Below are 19,070 nucleotides of genomic sequence, written 5' to 3'. Positions count from 1 at the left end.
ATGCGCATGTGCGGTCAACACAAAATGAATGAATCACTATCTGAGACAACTCGGTAGTCCCGAGTCATAATAAAGATTCGTTCAAAATGAACGAATCGTTCATGAACGACACATCACTAATGGGGTGGAGGTGGAGAGGGTCACTTCCTTCCAGTTCCTTGGGACCACAATACAGGAATCCTTATCATGGGAGCTCAACGCTAATATTAAGATCAGTAAAGCTCACCAGCGACTTCACTTTCTGCAGCAGCTCAAAAAATTTAAAGTCAGCCAAATTGCCATGACCCACTTTTATAGGTCAACTATTGAAAGCGTGCTCACTTTTTCCATGCTTGTCTGGTTCGGTCACACAACCGTTCAGGACAAAACTAGGTTGGAAAGAGTAGTACGCAGAGCATCAAAAATTATAGGCTGTAGCCTTCCATCACTTTCTTCACTTTTCTCCACCAGAATAATTAGAAAGGCAAAAAAAATCATAGCGGACGACTCTCACCCTGCTCCTCACCTCTTTAATCTCCTCCCATCAGGAAGAAGATATAGAAGCATTAAGACTTCTACTTCACGTTTCAGAGACAGTACTTATCCTCTGGCTATTAGACATCTGAATTTGCACTGACAGCTAGCTGCACTATCAACTGTATGCACTGTGCACTTTCTTTTTCTTGTCCAGGGGTATTTTCTTTTTAATGTCTGCGGGGTTTTGGTCTAAAGTCATACTGTTTGCTGGGTATTGTTGGGGAACATTGTCTGTTTTTGTACTTATGTTGTCTGTCCTTTATGTCTTTTACGTCTGAGAGTTGTACCAAGACAAATTCCTATCAACTTGTTGACATGGCAATAAATTATTGAATTGAATTGAATTGAATTTATGTAATTATCTGGTAAATGGCATATAGTCTACGTGAACCAGCATAAGATAAACTCAAAGCAGCAAAAAATAAACATCATAGTAGGTGTAGATTTAAATGTATGCCCATTTTCTACTTTCCATTATTTAGATTACATTATCTGATCCTTCATTTGTTACTTCAAGTAAATTTTATAATCCATGTTGCAAGATTTAGTTACCCACATAGCAACATTGTGTCGGCCCAGATCTGGCCCTCATCTGGCACAGCTGGAATACGGATCTGGCCCACATGCTGCAATGAATGACGGCCCTTGAGTGGCCCACTCCTGTTTGCCAGATCTGGGCCACAAGCAGGCCATAATAATGCCACATGTCAGCCAAGAGCAAAGAAATAAACCAGAACTAGACCTTATCTGAGTCACAAAATTAGTTGGGCTCTTTACTCTTATTATACATTTGGCTGCTGTAAAAGTGTGTTTGTAAAACACATTTGCAGTAGCAAAAAAATCTTAAATTAACTGACATCAGATGATGATGGTTACCTGTTAACAGTTTTATAATCATCTTAAAAGTGACTGATGTCCTTTGGTTCTAACAATTGTGTTATTAATGGATTTTCATTACAAACCTTGAGTTACTGCAGCATCAGATCCTGCAGTATTAGTCAATAAAAATCAGACTTTTTTTTCACAATCAAGAGGGTAATCTACAATGACACACACAGACATCAAGAATTAGCGTATGAATCTCAACAATGGTGACGATCAAAAATGCGGCATAATCCAATTCAGCTGCATAATTTATTAATGCTGCAGTGCATGCTGGGTACCAGCATAGTACAAAACTCCCAGCATGCATTGCAGCATGAATAAATTATGCAGCTAAATTGTCCTATTGTTTTAATTCAAAATATTTGCTTTTATTTGTTTCTTTTTGTTGTTGTGACATGTAATAGCTTTTTGTTGATCTGATTATTTTGAATATTTTGTTGACTGCCACCATTGATGAGATTCATACACTGATTGTTGATGTCTCTGTGTGTCATTGTAGATTAGCCTTTTCGTTAAAATCTTCTAACTGATGGTTATAATACTGCAGGATCTGATGCTGCAATAACTCAGGAATTATAATGAAAATGCATTAATAACACAATTGTTAGAATCAAATGACATTAGTAAATTTTAAGTTGGTTATAACCCAGTCATCAACAGGTAACCATCATCATCTGATGTCCGTTTGTTTAAGGTTCTTTTCCTGCTGCTGATATGTTTTACAAACACACTTTCACAGCAGCCAGAAACAGACAAATGATAATAAGAGTAAAGAGCCCAACTAATGGAAACACTGATCACCATTATGGTGACTTCAAATGAAACACATTAGAGTTAAACCTCTGTTAATTCTCAATAAGAGCTTCTGTAGTCGTCTGACAGAAATAAAGTCAGTCTGGTTAGTAATGTGTGAAGCTGGTAATGCTGTTTGTGGAGTTGTTTAATCCTCTGATGAGATCTTCAGAGATTTAATGTCTTCTTTTATCTTCAGTTGATTTCATCTAAAGCTGTGGCTGAAGTCAGTTGTAGTTCTTGTGTTTCTGCTCTTCTCTTTTTCTGTTCTCATTTTTCCTTCAGTAATTCTGCTTGTTAAAAGGGTTATGAATGCTGAAATGACTCCATATTTATTATACACAGATTTTGTGGCTCAGATAAGGTCTAGTTCTGGTTTATTTCTTTGCTCTTGGCTGACATGTGGCATTATTATGGCCTGCTTGTGGCCCAGATCTGGTAAACAGGAGTGGGCCACTCAAGGGCCGTTATTCATCGCAGCATGTGGGCCAGATCCGTATTCCACATGTGCCAGATGAGGGCCAGATCTGGGCCGACACAATGTTGCTATGTGGGTAGGTTGGTGTGCAACAACTGCATTCAGGTGATTTTTTCAATATCTAGAAACAGTACACAATCACAAACTCACCACATTGGTCAGTGGACAGTTAATTGACTATACTGTTTAGAGGATTGCTCCCATGCTTCCTCTCTCTAAAAGAGTTTAGTCTTGTTTAGTCTCCATAGATCTGTATACACTTGAATTAAAGTAACACTATCTCTAGTCAAAGCTCATGACTAGTACTACAGATACAGTGGACCAACATTACTTTCTCTGATAGTAGCTTGATAGTAAACAGAGGTAAGACTCAGCCTATTTGGGTTGGTCGAGCAACATTCTGCTGTCCTTTAAAGTACATTTGAGCCAGTGCCAAGTGTTAGTCCGAGCTCTAAAACCTCAGTTGATGTGCCCTAGGCTCCACTCAAAACTAGGCTTTGGTCCATTATTAATCTGACGCAACTTTGCTGTAACAATGGTTACAACATAATCTACTAAAAATCATAACAGAGTTAAGTCAGAATAAAATGTAACAATGTATTTTTAGTAATGTATCATGCTAATTGCATAGTCAATCCAAAGATAATCAAAACAAAACACTGAATGCTCTGAAACAAAGAGTAAAAAGATGCATACCTGACCTTAGAAAAATACAGTGTCTAAGGACACTTTTTGTTTTGCTGATCTGCTTACAGAATCGAGCCCTGAGCTTCATGCAGTATTTCTTTAAATTCCCAGACCAGGACAGAAACCTCATGAGCTAACAATGGTAGTTTGCATTAATAAAGGTCCCAGACCTGGGTAGTTTACACCTTACTGATGACTGAAGGTAATGTGCATTAAAGACCCTGGGAGAGGGCATGCCACCACAGTGAACAACATATCTCATAACATATCTTAAAACCTTATTTCCCTTTGATTTACTTCTGTGGGACTGAGACTTTTGCACCATATGTACCATCATATCAAATGATACCGAACATGTATAGCGTGATAATTGTTCACATCAAACCATCTAGAATATGGGCAATCTCAGATCATCTCAACATGTGGAGAGAAGAGTAGATTAAGACAACACTGAGGTGATTGTGTCTCGGGTGGGGATGCTAACTTTGCAGAATTTCCAGAAACGTCCATTGTTTTCTCAGAGAGTAGCCATTATCTAACCCAGATGGCTCTGCTCCTTCCAGTTTTTTCCAGTCTTACTGTCACAATGTGTTTTGGTGTTGGTTCATGTTCATGTTGTATGCTATGTTTTTGAGTTTCTCAGTTTGCTTTGTTTAGTCATGCTTTGTTTTTTCATGCATCTGGTTTGTCATGTAATCTTGCCATGTGCTCCCTTGTCTTCTGTTCTGTCATGTCATTGATTCATTGTTGATCTTTGTTCACAGGTGTCCCTTGTCCGGTCATTAGTCTGTGTATTTACGCCCTCATGTTTGCCATTTGTGTATTTGTCGGTTATTGAATGAGTTACTCACGGTTGGTGAGGCTGTTCAAGTCAAGTCTGTTCGTTTATGTTTGAAATCGGTTAATAAACTGCACTTGGGTTCTCACAACTTCGCCTCTCAGTGGATCCATTACACTTGCACATCTTAATACCAGGTAGAAACAGGGCTGGAACCGATGTAGAAAACTACTGTTTGGCAATGGATTTGTAACAGTCTTGTTCTGTTTTGGTTTCGTTTTTTAGTATTTCCCCTGTTCCTGTTTGCCTGATTTCTCATTCATTGTTCTTGTTCAGTGTGGTCTTTATTTTCTGTGCGGTACATTAACTCCTACAGTCTCTGGGTCTGTTTGTTAATAAAGGTGAGTTTAGTTTTGAACTCTCCGTCATCGTGCCTTTGCTTAATGCTCAGCCTTGACGCAGAACACAGAACCAAAAGAAAGGATTATTATTTAAATAACTATGGACTTACCAGCTGTCCACTTAGAGCAAGAGCATCGTGCCCTCAATGACCACACTAGACACCTGGCGTGCCTTACTTCCCAGAATGCTCCCTTTGTGTGGTTTTCAACAACATGAGCATATTGGAGCACAGTCCTCAAGGGACATTTGCCACATTTGTAAAGTTGGTTCTGGCTAGTTGTGGATCCTCCTAAACTGTTTGCCCCGTGGATGAAGACACTGCCGGCCATACCTTAGACCCAGAGCCCAGCCTTTCCTCAAACATGGCCATTACAGACCAGCAGACACAGAGCTCAAGCCCACCACGAAGCCAGAGCTGACAACTGAGCCCAACTTCATCCTGGCGCCTGAGTCCCGCAGGGATTCTGACCAGATGCTCATCCTTTGTTGAATCCTCTCTGTGCGGCTCCTATCCACCTCAGGTCTCCTAGTCTCCAGCTCAAAGTTATGCCACCTTGGCCTGCCAACTACTCGCCTCTACCTAGGACTGACGTTCTTACCTTGACTGCTCATCACTTTGCCCTCCAGGCATTTTCAGCTTATATGAGCTGTTTGCTTTTGGTAACTCCATCTATTCAGAATAATTTGTGTTAATTGATCACGTTTGTGTGTTTGCAGAGTCTCCAGTAGTGAGACGTGAAGGAGAATCTGCTGAGATCTTCTGCCCTTATGATTCAATCTATAAATCAAAGTCAAAGTCTCTCTGTAAGGGGAAGTGCTCCACTAGAGATAGAAATACTCTCAGTGAGACTGTGAGAGAAGAGAAAGAGACCAAGACTGACAGATTGACTCTGAATGATGACGCCACTGCAAGTGTCTTCACTGGGACCATCACTGGACTGACAGCAGAGGATGCTGGGAAATACTGGTGTGCAGTGACATTAGAGAGACACGTGAATTATCTTTACACTCATCTGATCGTCATCATGAACGAGGGTGAGGAAGGTTTATTCATCTCAATATGTCAAACTATGGCTGTGAATTGATGTTCTTATATTTGTAATCATTTCCAGAGCTGAACTTGACTAAGTATGAAGGAGACGACATGTCAATCCAGTGCAAACATCACGAGGAACATCAGAAATGCTTCTGCAAAGCACATGAACCCTCCATGTGTGTGAAGGATGGAGTTTCATTGGAGACGATCAGAGATGATCGAGTGTCTTTCAGTGATGAAGCATCTACTGGAGTCTTTACTGTGAACATCACTGATCTGAGAGAAGAGGATTCTGGGATATACTGGTGTGGAGCTCACATCATCACTAAAGTTAATCTAGAAGTCAAGAAGAGTAAGGGTTTCTTTAATTTCCAATAATTTACAATTCAATAAAAGTCAGTACAAGTTAAATGTTATCAGATATTATTGAGTGAAGAAACATTAAAGCTGCAAAGTAAAGTCACATAAACAATGTGTTTAAATTATTTTAGTGGGAAATAGATGACTCCCTAACCTTTTCTGTTATATCCAAATTTACAATAAAACAATGTCGTACAAAGTTGTACAGCTCAAATAAAGCACACATTTTAACAGTGGAATTAATGCAATTCTGGTGAACATTAAAACTGCTAATGGAGCTCAACCTGAACAATGGTTTCTATTTTAAGGTGATTGGCATCAGAAATGGTCTTGACCTCACAGTTAGATATTAAATGGTTGAGCAAGAGGTTGGTGGTTTGTGATTTCCTCAGGTTATGAAAGCAGAAGTGAGAGAACTGAACAGCCACAAATAGATTTTAGGAAATTCACAGATGCAAATTATATTAAATTCTATCAAAAAAAAAGCTAAACAAATTAGTATACGGTTTATGAAAATGTAGAGACTAAACTCATCACCGTCTGATTGTTCTCCAGATTTTTCTAACAGAATCCTAACCTCTTGTGTTTGTGTGACTCTACTGCTGATGGCAGCATCAGTCCTGATATTATACAAATTAAGATGCACCAAGACACGAGGTGAGGATCATACAGACGCAAACACACACGATTGAATGGTCTGCTGGTCTTGTGTGACATCTGTACATTCTCCCTGCGATTCTAAATTCAGATAGCAATCGCAGTCTAAGCCAGTTGTCATCTGATTTCATGGAAAATGTATCTGTAACATTTTTTTCCTGGCCTTATTCTTGAAGACACTCCATTTACGAAAATTAACCATGGTTTTACTACATTTAAAACCAGAAAAAAACTCATTATTATTATAGTTAAACCATGGTAACCACAAATTAACAATGGCTTTGCTACTCTAACCATAGTTTAACCATGGTGTTTGAGGTAAAACTGTGGTTATATAAATGGTAATCAATGAAACAAAACAAAAAAAACATGGTTACTACATTTTTACTACAATGAAACCATGGTTAGTTTTCATAAGACTACTGCATGTTTTGAGACAACCATGTCCAAATTGACAAAAACAACTACCTTTTTTTCTCCCGAAGCCGGCCTTAGTGTCTTAACATATTTTAATCTTATGATGAGTTTAACTTGATTATGATTTTTCTTGTTTAATTGAAAATATTCTTATATTCAGCAAAATTCAATAACTCCACTGGCTGAGAATTAAGCTGAATAACGACACTTTTTTTCCTCTTTTGAGCTGCTGTGTGGTTTAATTGAGTTTGCTTCATAAACGATGCACTTTGACATTGTTATTAACTCAGAATTGATCTAAATTGAGCTGAAAAGTGACAGTATACTTGAAGAACTTTGTAACACTGTAATTTCCCTGCCTTTTACTGGGAGGCTGCCTTGAAAAAGTCTGTGTTATTTAAAGTGCTTTAGAAATGACTTGACTTTACTTAAGTTATTCCACAGATCAGAACCCTTCTACGGACGGGACAGAGATAAGCGGCAGAGAGGTGAGGGGCGTTTAGTTTCTTGTTTATTGAACTGTTTGCTGACTGTGTTTTGGACATGAAGTAGAGCTAGAACACAGAACATGTGATGGACCAGACGTGACCCCACAGTTCAGGACTGGAAATTAATTATAAATTGTGATAACTTGCAATGTAAACAAAAGACGAACACTTTGAAGTTGCAATGAAACAAGAGTAGTGATGGATCTATTCTTCCTTATCATATCTGTTGTTGATTAGTTGCTAAGATGTTGGTGTGGCACTCAAAAAGTGAGGCGAAACTGAATGCATTTCAAGAAAGACAATTAATAACAATAGCATGCATTTAGAAAATACACAGCAAAAAGTCCAGTGTTAAATTAACTCCCCTGAGAGTACATGTGAGACCACACTCAAGAGTGTTAAAGTGTTAAAGTAAGAGTGTTAAAGTAACACTGAAGCAGTGTTAAAGTTAATAAGATAATTAACTGATTAATGGAGTGATGATTGGCAATTTTTGAAGATACCTGATGTTAACAGAATTACCAAATGAGGCCATTTTGGTGATCAGTGTTTGTTTAACTTGGGCTCTTGACCCTTGACTTTGTAAGATTATATTTTGTTTGATGCCGTAACCAACACTCAGACAAGCCATGAGAAAAGCGGATTGTTTGGTGTTGGTTATGTTTTGATGTTGTCATTACTTGATCTGAATCACTCAACTAATTTAGAGTCTCTTAGTTGGGTTTATCTGGTTGATTATAACATGAGATCCAGCATTTTCAATATAATTCTAATGATTTCTTTGCCATTAGAGGCAGACGTTGAAAAGACGTCCACTGAGGAGCCAGAATGAAAGTTTTTATGACGTCTGTTTTGGACGTGATCTGCACGTCTGATATAGACCCTCATGGACCTCAAGGTTAAACACTAGTTCAAATCTGCTCATTGTGGACATATGTTTTATCTGTAATTGCAAAGCAACTCACAGACAGTGTGTGTTTATCCAAAAATCATAAAAACAAAATTAACAGATAATTAGATGTTGATGAGTTATGGTTCATTTGAAGTCACCATTGTGGAGGGAAGCGTTTGCTTTAGTTGGGCTCTTGGTCCCCGTACGTATGTTAGCGTTTCTGAGGCTGCTGTAACTGTGTGTGTGTGAAACACAAGAGTTGTGGCTGAGAAAGCAAAGCTAAAGTGAAATCAGGTGTTGTCAGCTCCTTGTTGATGATAACTAAATCATCAGAAAGTGTGCATCTGATATTATGTTTTTATTTGGTACAATAGTAATTTATTTATGGCCTCTGCAGTATTGGCACCAATAGCCTTATCCTGAAGGATGATAAAGTACATACACCCAATGTTTTGAGAAAATATTTCCCATGATCACACACAGACATCAAGGTTTGGCCTATGTTTCACAACAACGGTGACACAAAAACGCTTCCTGCTGCAATGCATGATGGGTGGCTTCGTAATACAAAACTGATGCTTGATTGTCACCATTGTTGTGAATCATAGGCCAAATCTTGATATCTGTGTGTGATATTTGCTCAAAACATTGGGTACACATACTTTTTTTCTCATCCGTCAGGATAGGTGGTCCTTTTATTGCTATTGGTGCCAAATAATGCAGATTCACAAGATTATAGAGGCTACAAACAAATAACTATTGTGCCAAACAAGAACACAAAAAACAACATCAGATGCTCACTTTCTGATGATTTAGTTATCATCAACAAGGAGCTGACAACATCTGATGTCACATTAGCTTTGCTTTCTCAGCCACAACTCTTGTGTTTCACACACACACAGTTACAGCAGCCTCAGAAACGCTAACACACGTACGGGGACCAAGAGCCCAACTAAAGCAAACGCTTCCCTCCACAATGGTGACTTCAAATGAACCATAAATCCTCAACATCTAAACCTCTGTTAATTCTCAGTAAGAGCTTCTGTAGACGTCTGACTCTGACAGAAATAGTCAAAGTGTGTCTTATATCTGTGATTAAGGGCAGCACAGTGTCTCAGTGGGAAACACTTGCTCCTCACAACAAGAAGATCCTGGATTGAATCCTGAGCCAGAGAGTCTTTCCTTCAGGTCTGGTTTCTCTCATGATCCAAAAATGTGTGAATTACAGATGATAAGTTGTCTAAAGTGTCTAAAGGTGTGAGTGAAGTTTCTTTTATTTTTATGATTTTCGGACAAACACACACTGTCTGAGTTGCTTTGCAATTAGAAATGGAAAATATGTCCACTTGTGAATTGTGATATTCTCATTTGGTGATTCTGCTTGTTATCATCAGGTATCTTCAATAATTGCCAATAATCAGTTAATTATCTTATTAACTTTAACACTGCTTCAGTGTTACTTTAACACTCTTATTTTAACACTTTAACACTCTTGAGTGTGGTCTCACATGTACTCTCAGGAGAGTTAATTTAACACTGGAGTTTTTGCTGTGTAGATGGGGTGAATATTTATTTGATTATGTTAGTGAATTTGTAAAATCCTCTCTGAATTATTTTCAAAACTGAATCCAATGTATATCTCTTGTCTGTTTTCAGGCTGCATGCGAATATGAGAACATTGGAGAGGTCAGACAGCGTTTTGCCTCGGGACCTGAGGACGATGTGTTATATTCCAATGCTAAGCTTCCCACAGACTCTTCTGATCCACAAGACATGCTGTATTCAACAGTACAGTTACCCACAATCCCCTCTGCTGAGCTCCTGTACGCGTCTGTCCGTTTCCAGAAGCATGAAGAGTCTCTCAGTGACGCTAAAGTCACCTTCAATAACGAGGAGATTTACTCTGACTACACCACGGTCAGTCACCGCACGTAACTCAGCTAGTTGAGTGGGATTATTACTGTATTGTATTGCTCTTTATGGAATCTGGTCATGAATGATTACAGTGAAATTTTAATGTGTACAATGTGCTTAAGCCAAACTTAAAACTGTATGAATGCCATTTCATTAGATACAATATTTTAAATCAAGAGCCATTTATTGTAAAGAAAGACAGCACAATTTACAATCCAAACAATTTACAAGTATTCTGTTACTTGTGGTTAGTGAAGCAATGCTTGCGGTTACTGAAAAACGTCTCATAAATGTGAAGTTAATATTTTTTAGGAATAACTCTTGTCCCAGATAGCAAGCAACCATTAAAATGACATTAACTCAAATCTGCACTTAATCAACGTCATTTTGCACCCGCAATAAATGTTTAAAAATGTTGAAATTTCATCCAAACCTCAATATTACAATGTGATGTTGGTTCAGTAAATGAAGATAAATCTCAAAATCTCTCAAAATCTCAGCAGAAGCTATTATTGAGAATTAATTGAGCTTAGCTGTTTGGTCACCATTATGGAGATCAGTATTTCTTTAAGTTGCGCCGTTTCGACTCTTGACTTTTCAATCTGTGTTTCTGGTCTTTGTAACAGTGTTTACCAGAACACATCATTTGTTGCAAAGAAACCCAGAAACAAAGATGATTAGATGATATAGTTTTCAGCAATATAAAGTTGAATAATTCACAAATCTCATGAATTGTCATTAATAGATTAGATTCAACAACTATTCTTGTAGCAAATTTTGATTCTTAACATACACTACGAGAACACCCAGACATCAAAAATCAGCATATTAATCTCAACAGCTCAAGTATAAAACTCATGGCTCTCAGCATGCATTTTGGCATGAACCACAAACTCACATAAAAAGCCAAGCGTCAAACTGCCCAACTAAAGGAAACACTGATCACCATAATGGTGAGCAAACATTTTCAATAAAACATCAACATCTAAACCTCTGTACGTTCTCAATGAGAGCTCCTGCTGAGATCTTGAGATATTTATTGTCTTTCATCTTCAGTTGATTTCAGGCTATGAGGCTTTAAGTCAGTTGTAGTTGTTGATCCTATTGATCCGGCATTGATTCTATGCCAGTACCATTGATTTTTGGATGACATTTGTTCAACATTAATTGCAGGTGCAAAAGTGATGTTGATTCAATGGCATTAACATTGACACATTAACATTGACTTAACATTATTTCGATGGTGGCTTGCCATCTGGGGTAGCATTTGTTTGCACTAAACACTTGATCTGCACTTTTTGTTTGCTGTCAGATGTTTATCGGTTGACGTAGCGTAACACCGGCTAGAAATCTTCAATAAAACAATCCGACTGGACACGGATAGAAATGGTTGACGTGGTAGAATGCAAATAGAAAAAATAACTACTTAAGCCCTTTCACACTGCGATTCCGGCAAATACACGGATAACGCGACCCGGCATTTGTTCCCGGGCCGCTAGATTTGGTCCATTCACACTGCCAGCGAAATACCGTAATATGTGCGCTTTCACACACAACCCGTAACGGTCCCGGGTCGAGTTGACACGTGACATCCTGATGTGACGTATAACGGCGAACAATCTCAGCTTCAGCGCGGATAGTAAGGAGCTCCGTGGTCTCGTCTTGTGTCCAGTTTGCGCTCATTTCTGCTTGTTTAATTTTAGTTTCTTTTGTATACGAACACTCTCTGCGTTTAAAACACCGACGAGCTCTTCTGGCACTGCAGGGTTGTAGTATTGAAAAAACAAGCTCTAGGAGTCGCACGATAACTACGTATATGTTGCGGCATTAGTTTTGGCTTTTGTTCACACGGTGCTCGTCCCGGATCGAGTCCCGCAATATTCCTAGGTCCCCGACCCGGGTTCAATTCGGTAATCAATCCCGGGACGTGGTTGCTTTCACACAGAAGGCGACCCGGCAATGCTCCGGGAATATTGCGGGTCCGACGTGCAGTGTGAAAGGGGCTTTACAGGCGTGTTTTTATTGTGAATTTTACTTACTGCAACTGTTTATTTATATGTTCTAATATGTTTTACTGCAACTGTTTATTTATACGCACTGTGCATGTTTAGACATGCCTCATCTGGAGCAGAAGGACCATGCGAAATAAAGAAAAGCAGTGTCGTTATCAGTTATGAAACTGAGATATTAATAGACGCTGAATGAATCATGCTCCATGTTCATATCATGTCTGTATTAGTGTTATACATGCCTCTGTTCATCATTGTTCAGGTGTTTTATATTCAAAGGCAAAGTGATCATCTTACAGGGACACTAACCTGCAGAATCACCATTAACTAGTCAGTGTTTGACTATAATAACCGCACTTGTACTCTTAGAGTTTGCAACCTTCTGTTTAAACATTAAACATGCCATTTTGAACAATCACCAGTTTTCTTTTTTGACAATTAATTATTGGGTAACTGTGAATGCATCCTGCATTAAGAAAAAAAGCTTCAAACTGATGTCAAGCCACATTTGGATGCAAGCATCAGGGTTGTTCTTCTCTTCAGACTAAATCTGTAAATGTGTGCTAATTTGAGTGGCAGAAGCTTCAATCCTTCACATAAGACAAAAGAACAGAAAGATGGTCACTATCTTTGGTTCAGCTTTCTGTGCGTCAGGGACAGCAGGACTATTTCATCACAGTGAGTCACAAGAGTTTAGCAAGAAGGAAAAAGGAAGAGGCAGAGCCGTTGGTTTTCTACAAAACTCTTTAGGAGCTCAAGAGAAAACACAAAATCAGACGCAACAGAAGAACTGATAGAGTCTCTGACTGCTGAACACAATACAAGCGGATCCACGGGGGCCAGTTCACAGGTTTATCATTCAGGATCATGAAGACCGTCCTCTTCTTCCTCTTCTTCCTCTTCTTCACTCTCTGCCTGATTAAAGGTCAGACGTTTTTTTAATTATAATATCACAGCCTGTATGTGACAATCTCAATCTATACTCAACTGATATTGAATCACAAGCATTGTTTTGTGTGCTATTATGTGTTTTATCCGTTTTTATTTGTGCATTTCTTTCTGAAAGAGTTTTGAATGTAAGACTCTTAAAAGAGGAACTGATTTTTGACTGGCAGGTCACATGAGTGATGCTGCTGACGTCGTGACTGGAGGAAGTGTCATCATCAAATGTGTATATGATCCAAAAAAATCGCAAACTAGAGAAAGTGCAAAAAGCTTTTGCAAAGTGTCTGGCAATGAATGTACAACCATGACAGAAGTGAATAATGATTTATGGATCCCAGAAGAGAGATTCTCTATGACTGAGGATAAATCTGTGGGTTTGATTCGTGTGCTCATTAGAAACCTGACCGTAAACGACAGTGGAATATACAGATGTACAGCTGGGAGTCAAAACATTCAGGACGTGAATTTGAATGTGAAACAAGGTAAGAATGAATATTTACAACATTACTCGTTTGCTGTCTCAGGCCTTTGGGTTTAACACTTTATCTTTATTCCTGAGATGTAATTTTACAGGATTTGTTGCCCTTTTTAAATTGAGAGTCTCTTGTTTTCAGAGCCGTGTTGCGGTAGCTCAGAGGAACTGACTGCTTATATATTAACTACAGCTGTCATCCACTGCAAATATCCAGAGAAATATAAAGATCTTCCCAAGCAATTGTTCAAAGTGCAGAATGGATCATTAGAGGTTATTATTACTGTATTTGGAAGTTCCACCACCGATGGGAGATTTTCTCTGAATGTAAATGAACAGGAACATTTCTTCACTGCCTCAATCACCGATGTAAGCAGACATGATGCCGGGTTGTATTTCTGTGGAATAGACCCCTATAACCAGATCTACACTCACCTTCTCACAGAGATCCGACTTCATGTTTCAGGTGAGATTACTTTAGATTACGGCCCGGAAAGTACTGCATAATTAAAGTTAATTTACAGCATAACTTTCGGGAATTAAAGTGTAACTATAAAGTAAGTATATGGGAACAATATGTAATATTAGGGGAATAAAGGGGTAACTATCAAGAAAATTTACAAATTATTCATACTGTAAGTATTCTTTAATTAAAGGGTAATTATACTGTACGTATTTTTATTATTAAGGGGTAATTATACTCTAAGTATCTTTTAATTAAGGGGTAATTATACTGTACGTATTTTTATTATTAAGGGGTAATTATACTCTAAGTATCTTTTAATTAAGGGGTAATTTTACTGTAAGTATTTTTTAATTAAGGGGTAATTATCCGTGTAGTTACGGGGTAAGTATGGATGTGCGGGCTGTAAATTAAAGTGGCTCTTGTTCTCCTCTTGTTTCATTTAATTACAGGGTAAGTACAATAAAAACACAAATACAATCTGATATCACTCAGAAACCTTTATTTAAAAAATGAAAAATAAAAACTTTAAAAAAAAAAAACAGATTTAGAGCACATTCATTTCTCTTGCTTGGCTTCATCCTCCTCTTGTTCCTCTTCTTTTTCTTCCTTGCCACAGATGAATCTTAAGAAGGATGCCACATGTCTCTAGCTAGTATTCTGTAACTGTTACACTGAAAATACAGTGCTCGCAGAAATATCCTCACCGTTTACTCGTCTTTTACCCTCATGTAATCCGAGATGTAACAGCCAACGACTTTATTTCCTCAGATGAACACAGATAAATAAATAATCTCTGCTAATTAAAACTCATTTGGGTTTCTAAGAGTTAAGGCATCAAACAGCACATACAGCAATAACTACAGTAATCCATGTGATCCCAATGGATGAATCAATGTCTTCTGAAGTTAAACGATAAGTGTTTGTAAGAAAAATAACAATATATCGCATCCGACCAGCAGTTATCTGCGTGTGCATGCAAGGGTTGATTTCACGCTTGACGTAACTTGAAGGGTCAAGCGCTACGTGCGCGCGCCATAAAACTCATGTGGATCATGTGGATGTCTGATGCTGTCGTGTTGAGGGGAACAAGAGCCACTTTAATTTACAGCCCACACATTCATACTTACCCCGTAACTACACGGATAATTAGGCCTTAATTAAAAAATACTTACAGTATAATTACCCCTTAATTAAAAATACTTACAGTATAATTACCCCTTAATTAAAAAATACTTAAAGTATAATTACCCCCAATTTAAAAAATGCTTACAGTATAATTACCCCTTAATTAAAAAATACTTACAGTATAATTACCCCTTAATTAAAAAAATACTTACAGTATAATTACCCCTTAATTAAAAAATACTTAAAGTATAATTACCCCTTAATTAAAAAATACTTAAAGTATAATTACCCCTTAATTAAAAAATACTTACAGTATAATTACCCCTTAATTAAAAATACTTACAGTATAATTACCTCTTAATTAAAAAATACTTAAAGTATAATTACCCCCTAATTTAAAAAATGCTTACAGTATAATTACCCCTTTATTAAAAAATACTTACAGTATAATAACCCCTTAATTAAAAAAACTTACAGTATAATTACCCCTTAATTAAAAAATACTTACAGTATAAATAATTTGTAAACTTTCCTGATAGTTACCCCTTTATACCCCCAATATTACATATTGTTCCCATATACTTACTTTATAGTTACACTATAATTACCGAAAGTAATGCTGTAAATTCACTTTAATTATGCAGTACTTTCCGGGCCGTAATCTAAAGTGTTGCCACCCTCATTCCCTGAAGGGAACAGAGACGTACGTCGGACTGACCGACGAATTGGTATCAATTCTGGGAGCCTCTATCAGCTTCGAGATGTAGAGAACGGGCCACTGACTCGCACCCCGCCCCGCAGCGCGGGCATAAAGCAGAAGCGACCGCAACACACTATTGTTTTTCACTGAGGAGCCTAACTAGTGACTCAGCCTGCAGTGATGGTACAGAAGCTGTGGCGACGGGACGTATGTCTTCGTTCCCTCCTTCAGGGAACGAGGGTTACCATACGTAACCAAGATGTTCCCTTTCAGTCGGTCACGTTCGACGTACGTCGGACTGACCGACGAATTGGGATCCCTTTGGAAAACGCCACGGTTACTACCACTTCCATGGGGAAATTCCATGGGGAAATTCATGCAGGGAGAGTCACGCTGCTGTTCTGCAAGACCCATTCAGCAGACTATTGGATAAGACTATTGGTAAGATGATCCGCCACGTCTGCCTGCCACGGGTTGTGGAGGACTCAACAGGGTTCGCCATTCTGGGGAACTCGACTGGAGCATATAATCGCACGTATCCGTTACATGAGGAAGGGAGTGGCGCTGCAAGCCGACACAAGAACGGGCACTCCGGTGCTACCGACTATGAGAAGTGAGTACACGGGAAGATACCGGCTCCCCATGTAGGCTATAGAACCTAGCGAACGTGTTGGGGGTCGCCCAGCCCGCAGCTCTACAAATATCTGTCAGTGAGGCGCGACAAGCCAGCGCCCAGGACTGTTCCCCCGCTGTGGAGTGGGCTCTAATCCCGAGCAGGCAGGGAACGTCTTGAGATTCAAACGGCAAGACAATGGCATCCACTATCCAGTGGGCCATCCTCTGCTTGGAGACAGCCTTTCCCTTCTGCAGGCCTCCACAACAGACGAAGAGCTGCTCTGAGGTCCTAAAGCTTTGCATTCTGTTCACGTAAGTCCGAAGGGCTTACCAGAGACAGGTCCCAAGAGGGTATAGAGGGAGGGCGAGGTGGATTTAACCTCCTCGCGCCCCTCAGGAACCTGACGATCAGGTCATGCTTCCCCAAGGACTTACCTTCTACTAGCTCGTGATTGGCAGCGATTGCGGCCACGTACACCTTGAGGGTGTAGGGAGACAGCCTTCTCTCCAACCCATCTTGCAGAAAGGAAAGCACGGCCCTGACCGAACATCTTCGGGAGTCTTCTCGATGAGAAGAGCACCAAACGACGAACAGGTTCCACTTCAGCGCATAGAGGTGCCTCGTAGAGGGCGCTCTAGCGGAAGTGATGGTGTCTACCACAACCTATGGCAGATCACCTATAACCTCCGTGTCCTGTCCAGGGACCAGACATGGAGTTTCCAGAGGTCCAGACGTGGGTGCCAAAGGGTGCCCCGTCTCTGTGTCAGGAGGTCCTTCCTCAGAGGAATGGGCCAAGGAGGCGCTGTCGCGAGAAGCACTAGTTCCGGAAACCATGTCCTGTTGGGCTAATACGGAGCTACCAACAGGACTTGCTCCTCGTCCGCCTTGACCTTGCACAGTGTCGTCGAGGTAGTTGAGATGGGAGCAATGGCTGCCTCCACAACTTTTGTGAAGACACGAGGCGACAGGGACAGCCCGAAGGGTAGGACCTTGTACTGATATGCTCGTCCGACGAACGCAAAGCACAGAAACGGTCTGTGTCGAGGGAGAATCGAGACATGAATGTATGCATCCTTCAGGTTGATCACTGCAAACCAATCTTGGTGACAGATGCACCTGAAGATGCGTTTCTGCGTTAGCATTCTGAACGGCAGCCTGTGAAGGGACCGGTTCAAGAATCGCAGATCTAAGATTGGCCGTAACCTGCCGCTTTTCTTGGGTACAATGAAGTACGGGCTGTAAAAGCCGACATATCGGCTGGAGGGACCGGCTCGATTGCGTCCTTTGCCAGTAGGACTGCGATCACCGCCAGAAGCACCGAGGCGCCCTCCTTCGACACAGAGGTGAAGTGAACGCCCCTGAACTTGGGGAGACGCCAGCGAACTGAATAGCATAGCTGAGTCTGATGGAACGGATGAGCCAGCGGGACGGACTGGGGAGCGCTAGCCAGGCCCCCAGCGACCGAACCAGCGGGACCAATGGCACCACAGACGTACCCACAGCGGGGCAGCACAGCGGCAACCAGGGACCCAGCTTGGGTGGCATGGTAGCGGCCCGAGGCGAGGTCTAAGTGTGCGGGGCACACAAACCTGCTTCTGCTGAGGAGGCATGGGAATGAGGGGAGGCCGCTTGTGGGCGTCCCGCGCGCCCCCTGCTGGCGATTAGAAAGGCGCTTGAGGGTGACCAGGCATGGTAGCGTCGCCACCGCCAAGCGCGCTCTCTGGCACCCAGTGGTTTCGGAACTGCTCTTAAAAATTTAGATTTTTGGGTACCACTGGCTTTTTTTAACACAGTGGCAGAACAGAATATATCAATGGTTCTCCACCCGGCCCTCCTCCGGGAATTAACAGCTCCTGACCAAATCTGGGTGACCTGTGCCAGCTGACTGACAGCCGAGACGGGTGGCATCAAGGGACCGATGCCCATGGCGACGAGCAGACTGAGGGGTCGCCAATGTTTCTGGACCAGGGTGGACCTCACCTGGCCAAGGGCCAGCGCTGTGACTTTAGATATAAATCTGTCACTGTGCACAGCTCAACCTTGGCTCAGAACTACCCTCGTGCACCCAGAGTGCTGGGCAGAGGTAGCCGGCCAGTGGCACAGCCGCCTCACCAGTGAGGGCAGTGAGAGAGAGGAAACAATTTTACATTGATTATGGCCCCAATGGTGCTCCATATTCTGGCACCAGTGGCTCCAGACTGGCAAATTTTTCCCAATGCACATCCGGGAAAAAGGCAAGGGGGCAGGCAAGGTGTCGCACCATGCCTCGGCCAGCCAGGAAAGCATGGCTGTCAAGTATGAATCTGATTCAGCATGAGCACCCACTATTATAGTGGGAATCTCAGCCTTATCTTCATTTTCAACCCATAACAGCCCTCTCTTCGATGTAGCGATTGACATCTGTCCACTGCTAGAGCCCCAAATGAAGCGTCAGG

At 40.7% G+C, this 19,070-nt stretch overlaps 1 protein-coding gene across 1 annotated transcript in view; it reads left to right on the top strand.

Annotated features, from left to right (window-relative positions):
- The window catches only part of LOC137073721 (obscurin-like), a 108,870-nt gene extending 98,547 nt beyond the window's left edge, over window positions 1-10,323 (top strand). Inside the window, exons 12-16 of the mRNA XM_067442425.1 lie at window positions 5,256-5,573; window positions 5,651-5,926; window positions 6,490-6,591; window positions 7,453-7,496; window positions 10,045-10,323. Of these exons, the coding sequence (XP_067298526.1) occupies window positions 5,256-5,573; window positions 5,651-5,926; window positions 6,490-6,591; window positions 7,453-7,496; window positions 10,045-10,323 (1,019 nt within the window). The remainder of the gene's footprint in view (window positions 1-5,255; window positions 5,574-5,650; window positions 5,927-6,489; window positions 6,592-7,452; window positions 7,497-10,044) is intronic.
- The last annotated feature ends 8,747 nt before the right edge of the window (window positions 10,324-19,070 follow it).

This window comes from Pseudorasbora parva, chromosome 4, assembly GCF_024679245.1.
Source record: "Pseudorasbora parva isolate DD20220531a chromosome 4, ASM2467924v1, whole genome shotgun sequence".
Classification (NCBI taxonomy): Eukaryota; Metazoa; Chordata; class Actinopteri; order Cypriniformes; family Gobionidae; genus Pseudorasbora; species Pseudorasbora parva.
This window is presented reverse-complemented; position numbering and strand designations above follow the sequence as displayed.